This window comes from Staurois parvus, unplaced genomic scaffold (genome assembly GCF_062004578.1).
Source record: "Staurois parvus isolate SC_StPar_1 unplaced genomic scaffold, SC_StPar_1.0 ptg000382l, whole genome shotgun sequence".
NCBI classification, from domain to species: domain Eukaryota; kingdom Metazoa; phylum Chordata; class Amphibia; order Anura; family Ranidae; genus Staurois; species Staurois parvus.
Window position 1 is genome coordinate 274,100 of NW_028318178.1, and position 13,337 is coordinate 287,436.

The 13,337-nt window shown below is 42.4% G+C and overlaps 1 protein-coding gene across 5 annotated transcripts in view; it reads left to right on the plus strand.

The window, feature by feature from the left end:
• The window catches only part of ZSWIM7 (zinc finger SWIM-type containing 7), a 199,765-nt gene that overhangs the window by 123,729 nt on the left and 62,699 nt on the right, over positions 1-13,337 (plus strand). Inside the window, exon 6 of one of the 5 annotated variants that reach the window (XM_089685732.1) lies at positions 7,914-7,966. The exons of the other annotated variants lie outside the window; for them this stretch is intronic. Coding sequence (XP_089541858.1) covers positions 7,914-7,966 — 53 coding nt within the window. The remainder of the gene's footprint in view (positions 1-7,913; positions 7,967-13,337) is intronic. 5 annotated transcript variants of the gene reach the window in all.

Here is a 13,337-nt window from a genome sequence, read left to right on the forward strand (position 1 = left end):
ATGTCTTCATGAACATACCACTAGGCTAATTACATTTCACCCAATATATATATATATATATATATATATATATATATATATTTGGACACAGGCACACATTTTTTATACTTTTGGCTATGTATGCCACCAGAATAAATTAAGAGGAATCAATCCAAATGAATTTGAAGTGCAGATTTTCAGCTTTAATTCAAGGGGTTGAACATACATGTCAAGTACAAATTTTAGGTACTGCAACCATTTTTATACACAGTCCCTCCATTTTCAGGGTCTCAAATGTAATTGAACAATTTAATATAATCATAAATAAAATGTTCATTTTTAGTATTTTGTTGAGAATCCTTTACTGGCAGTAACTGCCTGAAGTCTGGAACCCATGGACATTACCAAAGACTGGGTTTCCTCCTTTCTGATGCTTTGCCAGGCTCTAACTGCAGCTGTCCTTAGTTGTACTTTGTGGGCATTTCTGCCTTTAAGTTTTGTCTTCAGCAAGTGAAATGCAGCTCAATTGGGTTGAGATCAGGTGACTGACTCAGTCATTGCAGAATATTCCACTTTTTTTCCTTCAAAAGCTTCTGGGTTGCTTTTGCAGTGTGTTTTGGATCATTGTCCATCTGTACTGTGAAGCGCCGTCCAATCAGCTTTGCTGCATTTGGCTGAACCTGGGCTGACAGTGTATCTCTAAACACTGTAGAATTCATCCAGCTGCTTCTGTCTTCTGCCACATCATCAATAAACATCAATGGCCCAGTGCCACTGGAAGCCATGCATGCCCATCACACTACTTCCACCATGTTTTACAGATGAGGGTGTGTGCTTTGGATCATGAGCTGTTCCAAGCCTTCTGCACACTTTTTTTTCCCCGTAATTCTGGTACAGATTAATCTTAGTTTCATCCAGCCAAAGAATGCTTTTCCAGAACTGGTCTGGCTTTTTTAGATGTTTTTTGGCAAAGTCTAATCTGGGTATTCTAATCTTCAGGTTTAAGAATGGTTTGCACCTTGTGGTGAACCCTCTGTATACGCTCTCTTGAAGTCTTCTCTTGATTGTAGACTTTGACAATGATACACTCACCTCCTGGAGAGTGTCCTTCACTTGTCTGGATGTTGTGCATGGGTTTTTCTTTACCATAGAGAGGATCCTGCGATCATCCATCACAGTTGTCTTCTGTGGACGTCCATGCCTTTTTATGTTGCTGAGCTCACCAGTGAGTTCTTCTTTCCTCAGAATGTAACAAACTGTTGATTTGGCCACTCCTAATGTTGCTGCTATCTCTCTGATGGATTTTTCATTTTTGAAGCCTTACAATGGCCTGTTTCACTTGCATGGACAGCTCCTTTGAACGCATGATGTAGGTTCACAGCAATAGATTTCAAGTGCAAATACCACACTTAGAATCAACTACAGGTGTAAAAAAAAAGTTTCCATTAACAAAAACTGAAAGATAATGTTCAGGGAAGAAGTAATGGGTTAACAGCAATGTAAGTAAATTAGGCCTTGAAAGTTTACTCCAGACATGACTTTTAGAATTGATGTCAAACAGTTCAATCTTGGCTTCATGAGACCCAAAAATCTTGTTCCTTATAGTCTGAGAGTCCTTCAAGTGCTTTTTTGCAAACTCCAAGCAGGCTTTCATGTGTCTTGCACTGAGGTGAGGCTCCCATATAGCCACTCTGCCATAAAGCCCAGACCGGTGGAAGGCTCTCTTGATTGTTGTCCTTCTGGAACTTTGTCCCATCTGCACACAGGATCTCTGTAGCTCAGTCAGAGTGACCATTGGGTTCCTTGTCACCTCTCTTACTACGGCCCGATTACTTAGTTTGACTGGGCGAACTTCTCTTGTAAGAGTCCTGGTTGTACCAAACTTCTTCCATTTGAGAATTATGAAGACCACTGTGCTCTTGGGAACCTTCAGTGCAGCAGAAATTTTTGGGGCCTTTCCCAGATCTGTGCCTTGCAATAATCCTGTCTCTGAGCTCTGCAGGCAGTTCCTTAGATCATGGTGGCCAGGGGCGGACTGACCATTTGGAAACTCGGGCACCGCCCGAGGGCCCGGGGTCTGTAGGGGGCCCCATGAGATGCCCCTGGTACCTTTTTCATAGGCTTTTTTTGAGTTTGGGCAAGGACACAGGGGCCCCATGATCCCCTATTGCCCCATGAGTTGTCAGTCCACCCCTGCTCGTGGCTTTGCTCTTATACAGTATGCATTGCCAGCTGTGAGGCCTTGAATAGAGAGGTGTGTGGCTTTCCAAATCATGTCCAATCAACTGCATTTACCACAGGTGGACTCCAATCGAGGTGTAGAAACATCTCAGCAATGATAAAGAGATATGGGAGACACCTGAGCTAAATTTCAAGTGCAGTTGCAAAGGGTCTGAATACTTATGCCAATGTGATATTTCCGATTTTCCTTTTTCATTTGCAAGCATTTTTCAAATTCTGTTTTCACTTTTTCATTATGGGGTACTGAGTGTAGATTAATGAGAAAAAAAGAGTTTAAAACAACTTTAGTATCAGGCTGCAACATAACAAAATTGAAAAAAAGTGAAGGGGGTCTGAATACTTTATGAATGTGCTGTATACATTTAACATGAAAAATTGTATCTGATTCTAGGTCTGTTTAATAAGTGGGAAGATGTAGTGTGCAATTATATAAGCATCTCTGAATAGTGCAATTATTCCGCACTGTAATATTAACAATAAGGTCTTCTCAGCATGAGAGAAGGAAATATATGTGTATGTTGTATTGTATGGCCAGTTCAGGTGCTTCCTGCTTGTGGGCTGTGGTTCCCCAGTCCTAGCTGTGAATAGACTAGTTGCTTCCTTATTACATTCATTTCTATGTGTTTGGGGCGTTTGTTATTACAAATGCGTATTGTTGATATTTGCACTATTAATATAAGGTAATATAGTGTTTCCTAAAGGTTACTCTGAGATCTGTATTGGAATCTATATTGTGTCTGAGTGCAACTGACGCAAAAGGCTGCAGTGTTTTTTGGTATAGCCTTCTGTCAGCAGTACTGTGCTCTCAATATCCCTGCTTGCTTTTTAACTACTTCAATACTGGGCACTTTTGCCCCCTTCCTGCCCAGGCCAATTTTCCGCTTTCAGTGTTGTCACACTTTGAATGACAATTGCGCGGTCATGCAACACTGCCCATAAAACATTTTTATCATTTTTTTCACACACAAACAGCTTTCCTTTGGTGGTATTTAATTACCACTGAGTTTTTGATTTTTTGATAAATAAACAAACCCCCCCCAAAGCTTTTGAAAATAAAAGCGTTTTTCTTCATTTCTGTGGCGGTGATCAGGGACACTAATTGGTGACAGTATGTAGAAAAAATTTAATAAATAATAATGATTTACATTAACAAACAAAATTCTACAATTTTTTTCTTTTTTCTTAAATTTTTTTACAATTTTTTTTTCAACACACTGTGAGCAGAGCAATACAGTGTTACCATAGTAACATTGTACCAATCTGGGCAAGTGATCAGGATTTTTTTTTTACACGTTATGATTGCTAACACCAATGTATTTAATTGATATTAGCAACCATTGTTACAGAACTAAACTAATTAATTCAGTCTTTTGTTGCGATTAGCTGTGATTGGGCAAAGCTTATCACATGATACAGATGGGCTACGATTGGCCCTGTCTGTACCATGTGACTGCTGTGACCAATCACAGCTGACACAATTGTATACAATAGATGGCATGAAAGTAAGCCATCCACTGTATACAATTGTCATGTGATCTGCTGTGATTGGTCACATGACACTGGCAGCGGGCCACATGACACTTGATGTGTCCCATGGTCCCATGGACACAGCCGGTGACAGATCATGCAGCTGTGCGGCCGTGTGAGAGGCACTTTCTAACAGGACATTATATGAAGTCCACTCAGAAGTTGGAGCTTCCCGCCTTGCCATCAATCTGCTATAGGCCGGGCGGGAAGGTGTTAAAGAATCAGTTAATCTTTGCAATTAAAAAAAATGTGCATTTATTATTTTTTTTCCAGGAGCCTGAAAAGCATTACAGCTGTGACCAGCAAATCGCGGGTAAAATGCAGGGCTCCTGCTGACTTTCAATGTAAGATGTCTGATTGTACCTCATACAGGCAGACCGTTATACAATGAGGGGAAGCATCAATGAACTACCTAGATCACTCAATAGCTCCCTGGTAGTTCATTGAGAACTACAAGTCGTCAGCCGCAAAGGCTGTCGGTACTTGTAGTTCATTCATTCATTCACAAATCTCTATGAATAACTGATGTGGGCATGTGGGTGGAGCCCCACACAACCATGCTCTTTTCAAATAGTGACAGCGGGTATGGGGAGAAGATCCCTGGCCTGCTGTCATGGGGGTGGGTACAGAGAGCGGAAACATATTACATGTTGCACTCTAAAAATGAGCGGAACATGTAGCATGTTCCCAAAGGTGAACTTATTCTTTAATAATTTTCTGTTTTTTCAGCTGTGGCAATTCATTGGAAACTTTGGGGTTGATTTACTAAAACTTGAGAGTGCAAAATCGGGTGTGGCTATGCTTGGTAGCCAGTCAGCTTCTAACTTCAGCTTGTTCAGTTAAGCGTTGATAAGAAAATCTGGAAGCCGATTGGTTTCTGTATAGAGCCGCACTAGATTTTGCACTCTCTAGTTTTAGTAAATCAACCCCTATGTCCCTTGTTACATACCCACATAAGGATCATGGGGTGTACAAGTCATCTTATCCTATGTGATAACAATAGCTCTGGAGGAAATCTGCATGCTAGCAGACAAAAAAGTGGTTTAACCATGAACCAAATTCATTCACCAACAGGTGACTGGCAGTGACCAGAAGAGATGACGCTTTTGCAGCCCAATTTCAACACTTTTCCCACATTTCAAGAGTGAGAAAAGATTGACATTTACTTTGTCTAATCTGCAACATTAACAGGGATTTGCGGGATGCACAGGAAATTGATGGGTCGCTTTTTGGATAAATACAAAAATGACTTTGAGGCTAATCCATCATCCTAACTATCCTGACTATCCACATACTACACTCACTGGCCACTTCATTAGGTACGCCTATTCAATTGCTTGGTAACACAGATTGCTAATCAGCTAATCACATGGCAGCAACTCATTGCATTTAGGCATGTATACATGTTGAAGATAACTTCGTAAAGTTCAAACCGATTATCAGAATGGGGAAGAAAGGGGATTTAAGTGACTTTGAGCGTGGCATAGTTGTTGGTGCCAGACGGGCTGGTCTGAATATTTAAAAAACTGCTGATCTACTGGGATTATCATGCACAACTATCTCTAGGGTTTACAGAGAATGGTCTGAAAAAGAGAAAATATCTAGCGAGTGGCAGTTGTGTGGATGAAAACGCTTTGTTGATATCAGAGGTCAGAGGGGAATGGGCAGACTGGTTGCTGCGACATTCAGATGGTAGGGTCATAATTTGACGTAAACAACATGAAAGCTTGGATCCATCCTTCCTTGTATCAATGGTTTAGGCTGGTGGTGGTGTAATGGTGTGGGGGATATTTTCTTGGCACTAGCAAGATGTACCTAATAAAGTGGCTGGTGAGTGTATACCTATTGCAAGACCCTATATTAAGCAACAAAGCTAAAGCAAAAGACATTGTACAGTTATCCATGTGTACTATGAATTACTTGGTGTTGTGGAAGAATACTTAGATATTGAATCCTGGTATCTCTGGTCATATTATAGTGATATCTAGACTCCCTCGTATGCATTAAGCTAGTTATCCAGACAATTGAACATACTTATGCATACTTTGTGGAAATACATCTAAATACTACTTATCTGAGTGGAGTTTAGAAGGCAGCAGGATCTCATCCGGAATGTCTGACAGTGGCAGCTTAGCCACAGCCTGAAAAGTGATACACTGCGGATTCTTTTTCATAGCTTGGGCTAGTGTGAATTTAGGCTTATTCTGTAATGTAAACACAGAGAAGGTGCACAGGAAGAAGAAAAATCAGGTTGCCAAGATATGACTTGAATTACTTCACTGGACCTCTACATTTTTGGATAAAATTTACAGTGTATGCAGCTACAGAGCTCAGTTGGAGGATTGTTTAACCACTTCCCGTCCGACCCATGTACATAAACAGCCGGACGGGAGCAGTGCAGGGGCGGGTGGCCATTTATAAATGGCCTCTCCCCCTCCTGCTTGTGCACGCTCCATGGGAGCGCGCAGCACCGCGATTCGGTGCCCGCTGTGTCCACCGATCGTTGTACGGGACCTCTGTGCAAGGTCCTGATCATGTGATCAGTGATCACATGAAGAATAGCAAGCAAGATGTCACTTCTGACATCATTGCTTACTATGTGTGAAATCTGTGAATGATCACAGAGGTCACATGGTGCAAGGCTTTTCACAACAGCCTTGTACCATGTGACAAGCTGTGACCAATCACAGCTCCCACAGTATTTCTCAATGGTTGCAAGAATGCAGCCAGAGAGAAGGAGAAATAATAATAAAGAATAACAGCCTTTGAGTGTAAAAGCAATCAGTGTAAAAAAAAAAAAATCTTCATGACCCCCCACAAGTAGTTCAGTCTCACCATGGTGACACTGTACTGCTAGGGTGACGGTATGTAAAAAAAAAAAAAACCCAAAAAACAAATAATACTATAAAGAAAAAATAAAAATGTAAAAAAATTTTTTATAATTTTTGGTTATAAACTAATTTGGGTTATATTTTTTTTTTTTTACTAAAAAGATAACTGAATACATGTTGGCCAATATTTATGAAGAAATATTATTTATTTACAAAATTTTATAAGAAAAACACTTTTTTTTTCAAAATGTTTGGACTTTTTCATTTATATAGCAAAAAATCCCAGTGGTGAATAAATACCACTAAAATAAAGCTTTAACTGTGTCAGGAATGGACTCAGCACTGGTGGTGGGACTCACCTGCCGTGTGGGCTGCAGTACCAGGGCTTACCAGCGGTTGCTCTCAGCAGCCAGAAGCTCACACCTGCAATCAGCCAACACCTGGGGCTGATTGCAGGAGGTGTATTTAAGGAATAGCCAGACCTGCAGTCAGGGCCTTGGTGTATGTTTCCCATGAGCCCCTGTACCTGATATCCTGTGTTCCTGCCTATCTGCCGACCCTGCTTTGATCCTGACCTCTGCTGACCGTCTCCTGTTGAACCCCTAGCTTGCCTGACCATCCTTCTGCCTGATCCTCTGTACCGCGCTGCCCGTGAGTTACTGAACCCGGCTTGTGACCCTGACTATTCTCTGCCTGCTCCTCCGGTACCTCACTGCCGGCACGTTGCTGACCTGGCCTGCCTGACTACGCCTGACGCTACCCAGACGATCCATCCATCCCGCACGGATCCAGTCACTACTGTGCAAACCTGCCAGCCCCTTCACATCAGGCTTTCCCCCGGTACATACCCTCGGCGGACCCCTCTACCACAGTTGGGTGCACTCAGGGGCCGTGACCTGGTCTTAGTCCTGCGCCAAGTCCATCCCCACTATCAGGGGCTCTGGTGAAAAGGCAGACTGGGGCTTAGACTCCGCGCCCTGGGGAATCCTGTTCTGTGGGTCACTAGAGCTCCCGCCGGGCGGTGCCTGACAGTACCTTACGGCCCGCCTGACCATTCCACCTCTCCAGCCCTGACTACGCCTGTGTTCCTGAAGCCTGCTACTTCCCTGTGTCAGTCCACACATTTCTGGTCACACCTGGATCCCTGACAAGCTGTCTCAAAAAATGCAAAAAAAATTCATATGGGTACAGTGTTGCATGACCGAGCAAATGTCATTCAAAGTGTGATAGCGCTGAAAATTGGCCTGGACAGGAAGGGGGTAAAAGTGTCCGGACTTGAAGTGGTTAAAAGCTTATTTGCGTCTTGTTAAAGCGCCATTGTTTTTTTTATAACAGAAGAGACCAGTGGGATCAGTGACAGAGCAGCGCTGGAGGGCACATTTTGACAGGTAAGTCTGTCACAATGCGCTTGTATGGTAGTGGAGATATGGACCGCAGTAGGAGTGACTAAAGCAAGATATTGGCTGAAGAGAGCACAATAATCTCTGCACACACAGAGGGGTTTATTTACAAAAACTGGAGAGCGCAAGATCTGGTGCAACTTCCAGATGTTCAAAGCTTAAGTGGACATGCTGAAGTTAGAAGCTGATTGGCTACCATGCACAGCTATAGCAGATTTGCACTCTCCGGTTTTAGTAAACCAACCCCAGTGTGTGCGTGTAGAGATCCAGTGCTGACTTGGAGGCATGGAGGAAAGAACGGAAAGACTCTGAACTCTGACTTTGAGTAAAGCAAAGCAGCAGTGGTCTGTGCTTCCTTGGGTATGTGAACTGACAGAGACAAGCCTATATCCAAAAGTGGCTGCAAAAAATCCAAAATTTATGAAAGTGATGGAGACACAAAAGGAAGGGATACCAAGGCAGTAGGGAAAAGTCACTATGGCCTGAGCAATTTCCATGCGGATCTTTAACAGCACTTGTAAAAACAGTGGAATCAGAAAGAATACATAAATCAGAGGGAAGTTCCAAACTACCATGAATGCAGCTTGCATCATCGGTTGGACACTTGAAACCAGAGATGAAACAAGGGACTTACACATTTCTTGGGGTTGCCATGATATTAACTGACTGCACTCCCCAGTCTAAGAAAACACTCCGTAGATGTTTCTTCATCACTTGTATTTGGGTATACTTGCAACAAATAAGTTCCACAGAGTTCTCCGCCTTTGGCAAGTAGACGGCTGTCAAGGCCAAGAGTCGTGTTTTGGCTCACTGGAAAATCTCGGTAGCAACTCTTGGTAGAGAGATGCTTTTGGTGCCTCACTGCTTTGCGATGTACAAAACAGCCATTTTATTGTCTATGAGGATCTTTATCCAGTGTCCTTTGAGCAGGTTGGCCGGAACTGTCCATCATTGAAGATCTTGCCATATAGGAAGAGGTACCATAATCCTTTGATCCTGGGAGAAGTAATCTCACTGATGGAGCAAACTTGGAACCACCTCATGTATCTTCTGGCCCATGGAACCACCGGAATACATACTGTCATAATGCCCAGGTATTCTGTTCTTCAAAGTGGTTCTAGCTGATTCTTCTTGAAGTTTACAGCTCAGTCAAACCATGCCAGTTCTGAAAGCATTACTTCCCTGTCCACTAACAACTGCCATTTGGAGCTTGACATGACTAGGAGATTGTCCAGATAATGGCAAATACGAATGTTCCTGAGACACAGAAGAGCCATAACCATAAACAGAACCTTGAAGACGAGGGAGGCATTGTGACCACCCCAAATGGGAGAAACCAAAACTGGAATTTGAAAGGACCTACTGTAAAACACCGATACTGATGGTGGTTGATTGAGACCAACCACTCATTTGGCTGCATGGCAGACATAATTGTTTGCAGCGACTCCATGCAAACTTTTGACATAGACGAAGGCAGTCAACCTCTTTAAGACCAGCACTAGTCCAAAACCTCTTAGACTCAGACAGAAGGAAGATCAATGAGTAAGCACCACTGTTGTTTCTCTGACTGAAGCTAGAATAGTCATGTTGGAATGCAATAATTCTGTCACACATGAAATCAGGGCCTCTCTTGTTTTTAATGAAACTCAAATAGAAGTCTTCACAAAAGGATGCAGTGGCTTCTTGATTAACTCTGTTTGATAGTCTTTTTCTATCAGAGCTATCACCCCAAATGCTCTCCACTCAAATGCCTACAAACTCTGAGAGCCTGGCACCCATACGAGTAGTCTGTGTAGGCATACCTTCATAATGTTTTTTTCTGTGGGCGCACTGGACTGAGATGATTTGGCTTTAATTCTTCAAAAAAACAAACTCAGTGTGCTCTTCCAGGTATCCACAACCCAGTTTGTATGACTTGGCATCTCAAAACTGACTCCAGGGCTGTTATTATTGCAGAAGCATTGACTCCAGTTTTCCAAGCCACATCAACATTAATAAACCCAGGATTTCAAGGCTTTAACTACTAAAGTCAAGGCCATGACCAGATCACAGGCTAGTCCTGCTGTTGTGAAAATGTTTTTGAGATCCGTCTGTACATCTGGTCTCCCAAGGTAACCAAATCATCCAGGGGGAGATACACTTCATCTCTGTAAGGCTGTATCCACTGCGAGGGGGATTCCTATAATGCGACATCTGAGAGTTTAAGGGGATTCCTTTTGACAAATCTCTTCTGTAAATCAGATCTTTTTTTTGGGCTTCTTCCACTGTTACTCTATTAATTTCTTCATCTTTGGCATAAGAAAGATGGTAGGACCTTCTTTATTCAGTTCTGGAAAGTACTTTTGCACCTCCTTAGGAGGAACAGTATTCTTTTCCTGCTCCTTAATTGCGAAAAGGACCAACTAGAGCAAAATCAAAAGCATGCACCACTGGTTCCTCCTTCAACGATTACTCTGAGATTTCGGAACCCTCAAAGGGAACTGTCAGCTAAAGATTCTTAGATGTGGAGGGTGTCTCTTTGGCTCATGATGTACTTAAAAATCATCCACTGTTACTGCATGCCTACTGTAATTGTCTGCTGAATATAGGACTGTGCCCCCTGTCTCCATATCTCTCTCCACCTCTTTCAGGCATTCCGCACATATGAGCTTGCCTGGTGGAGCCTGACTAGGCTTCCTACAAGAACTTTCCCTTGGGGGGGAAGGAAAGTTAGTGAACCCCACTAGGACTGTTGCGACTATGACGAGACTTGATGCTGCCATAGTAGTAGGAATTTCTAAACTGATGGCGATTAGACTGTAGACATGAGAAATGATGAAGGAACCTACATCTTTTGACACACTTGCTTCAGACTTTTCTTCCTGGAAAAAACAAGGGACCATCATCAACCCCCACAACTACAGCACTGCAGGCTCCTGGCAGAATACAGAATAAAAACAAGGCAGGAGACAGAATAGCAGAAAGCCAAAATTCCATGAGGGATAGTGCACCAACTTCCTTGAAAAGACAATGCAGCAATATCAGGCCACCAAAAGGTGACATTAACCCTCACACCAGCATCTGCTGGAAGAAGACACACACTGTTCTCCCCCAAACATGCATCAGAGTTGTTCCATGAGCTGCCTGAAACAACCACTAGAGGGAGCCAAGTACCAGAAGGCCTGACACAGGAATGTTGCACAGTTGCAACTCTGTCCCACTACTACAGGAGACAGGTAAGGAGAGAAGAGCCACTGCACATAGTTCACATCCAGATGAGCTACTTAAGCTACTATACTTGCCTGGGCACTAACAGACATCTCAAATTAATCAGATTTACCAACAGCAAAGGGGAGAGGGTAAACCCTGTTGGAAAGTCAATTGAAGTCCTGGAGCAAGGATCAAAAAAGAGAATACTGGGTAAGGGTGGAGGATACTACCTCTTTTTTTATAGATTGGAAGGTGGTCCTTGGGGTCAGGAGGGCAAAGCTGACCCATAAGTGCTGACATGAGATGAGTCCATAAATACGGTATATTAAAAAATGTCAAACAGAGGAGGATGGAGACACCCACATCATAATGGCTACTTGTCTCAGCTCTGAGCAATTTCCCAAGGCCAGCGATGGCAAGAAGAATGCAGAGGAAGAGGGGGTGGGCCATCCTCCTGTCCCCCTGTATTCATCATTCCAACGCTTGTCCTGGGAAAGCACTCAGAGCCAAGACAAGTGACCATCATGAAGTGACCACCTCCTTCCTTGTCAGACTGACCGCAAGGGGGGGCACATAGTCTCACCTGAAAGCTACAGTTAGGAAGCACCTAGTAAAATGGGACAGAGTACTATATGTACTTTGTCCCATAGGGGACAAAATAGTGAAAAAATATAGTACTTCTTCTTTAAGAAATAAACGTTAACAAGACTGTTTTTTCTTTAAGCAAGGGTCCATATATACATTGGCAGACAAAAAAAAACCAAGCTCTTAAGGCATGTTAGTATGTAAGACAGCAGCCTTAATTTAATTACAAAAGCAGATGGCAAAAAAACTCCATGTCGCATTGGAAAAAAGCCAAGTATTGTGGAGTTCATTGCTCAGTGAACTGTCCTCTTTTTGTATCTCTACACAGGCTGAATGAGCAGGGAATGATGGAAATTAACAGTTCTGTTTATTTGTATTGAAAAAACTGTGTATCTGAAAGAGCGGAAATCTTTTACTGGAGACCCCCTGTGTTTGAGATCTCATGGCATGTAACCATCACATCTGCTGACCCAATGTCCTGCTTGCTGTCGTTGATAATTATCAGTGTTTCCTCCCACCAAAACGCATAGGTTTTTTCATTGTAATCACGTATCAAACATTGTAAAGTAAGGAGCAAATGACCTTTTACTGTATACGCAGTTGTGCCCCAATAATAGCAATGTGTTTAAAAAAGTAAGTAAAGCTCAAAATCCTTTTAATAGCTTTTATTTCCATAAACAAAAATGCATTGTGAAGAATGCACAGACTATTCCAAATCAAAACATGAAGAAAAATGTATAACATTTTTATTACTTTACAGAAAGTGAAGAAAAAGGAATATTAGGCTGTTAAAAAAATAGTAATGTCTGCATTTTTTTCTTTAAAACTCAAAACATTTACTGTATAACCTGAAAAATGCTTGACGATTTAAGTTTCCTGATAATCACTGAACTAATATTTAATCGTATAACTACTGTTTCTGAGAACTGCTTCACATCTGTGTTGCATGGAGCCGACGAGCTTCTGGTACCTGTGAACAGGTATTCCAGCCCAGCACGATTACAATTCATTCCACATTTCCTCTGCATTTCTTAATTTTACCTAACTGTACAGCATTTTTTTATGTCATCCCACAAATTTTCTATTGGATTATGGTCTGGGGATTGGGTTGACCACTCCATAACGTTAATCTTGTTGGTCTGGAACTAAGATGCTGCTCGCTTACTGGTGTGTTTGGAGTCATTGTCTTGTTGGAACACCCATTTCAAGGGCATTTCCTCTTCAGCATAAGGCAACGTGACCTCTTCAAGTATTCTGATGTATTCAAACTGATCCATGATTCCTGGTATGCGATAAATAGGCCCAACACCGCAGTATGAGAAACCTCCCCATATCATGATGCTTGTGCCTCCATGCTTCACTGTCTTCACAGTGTACTGTGGCTTGAATTCAGTGTTTGGGGGTCGTCTGACAAACTGTCTCCGGCCACTAGACCCAAAAAGAACAATCTTACTTTCATCAGTCCACAAAATGTTGCACCATTTCTCTTCAGGCCAGTCAATGTGTTCTTTGGCAAATTGTAATCTCTTCAGCACATGTTGTTTTTTCAACAATGGGACTTTGCGGGGGCTCCTTGCCAATAGTT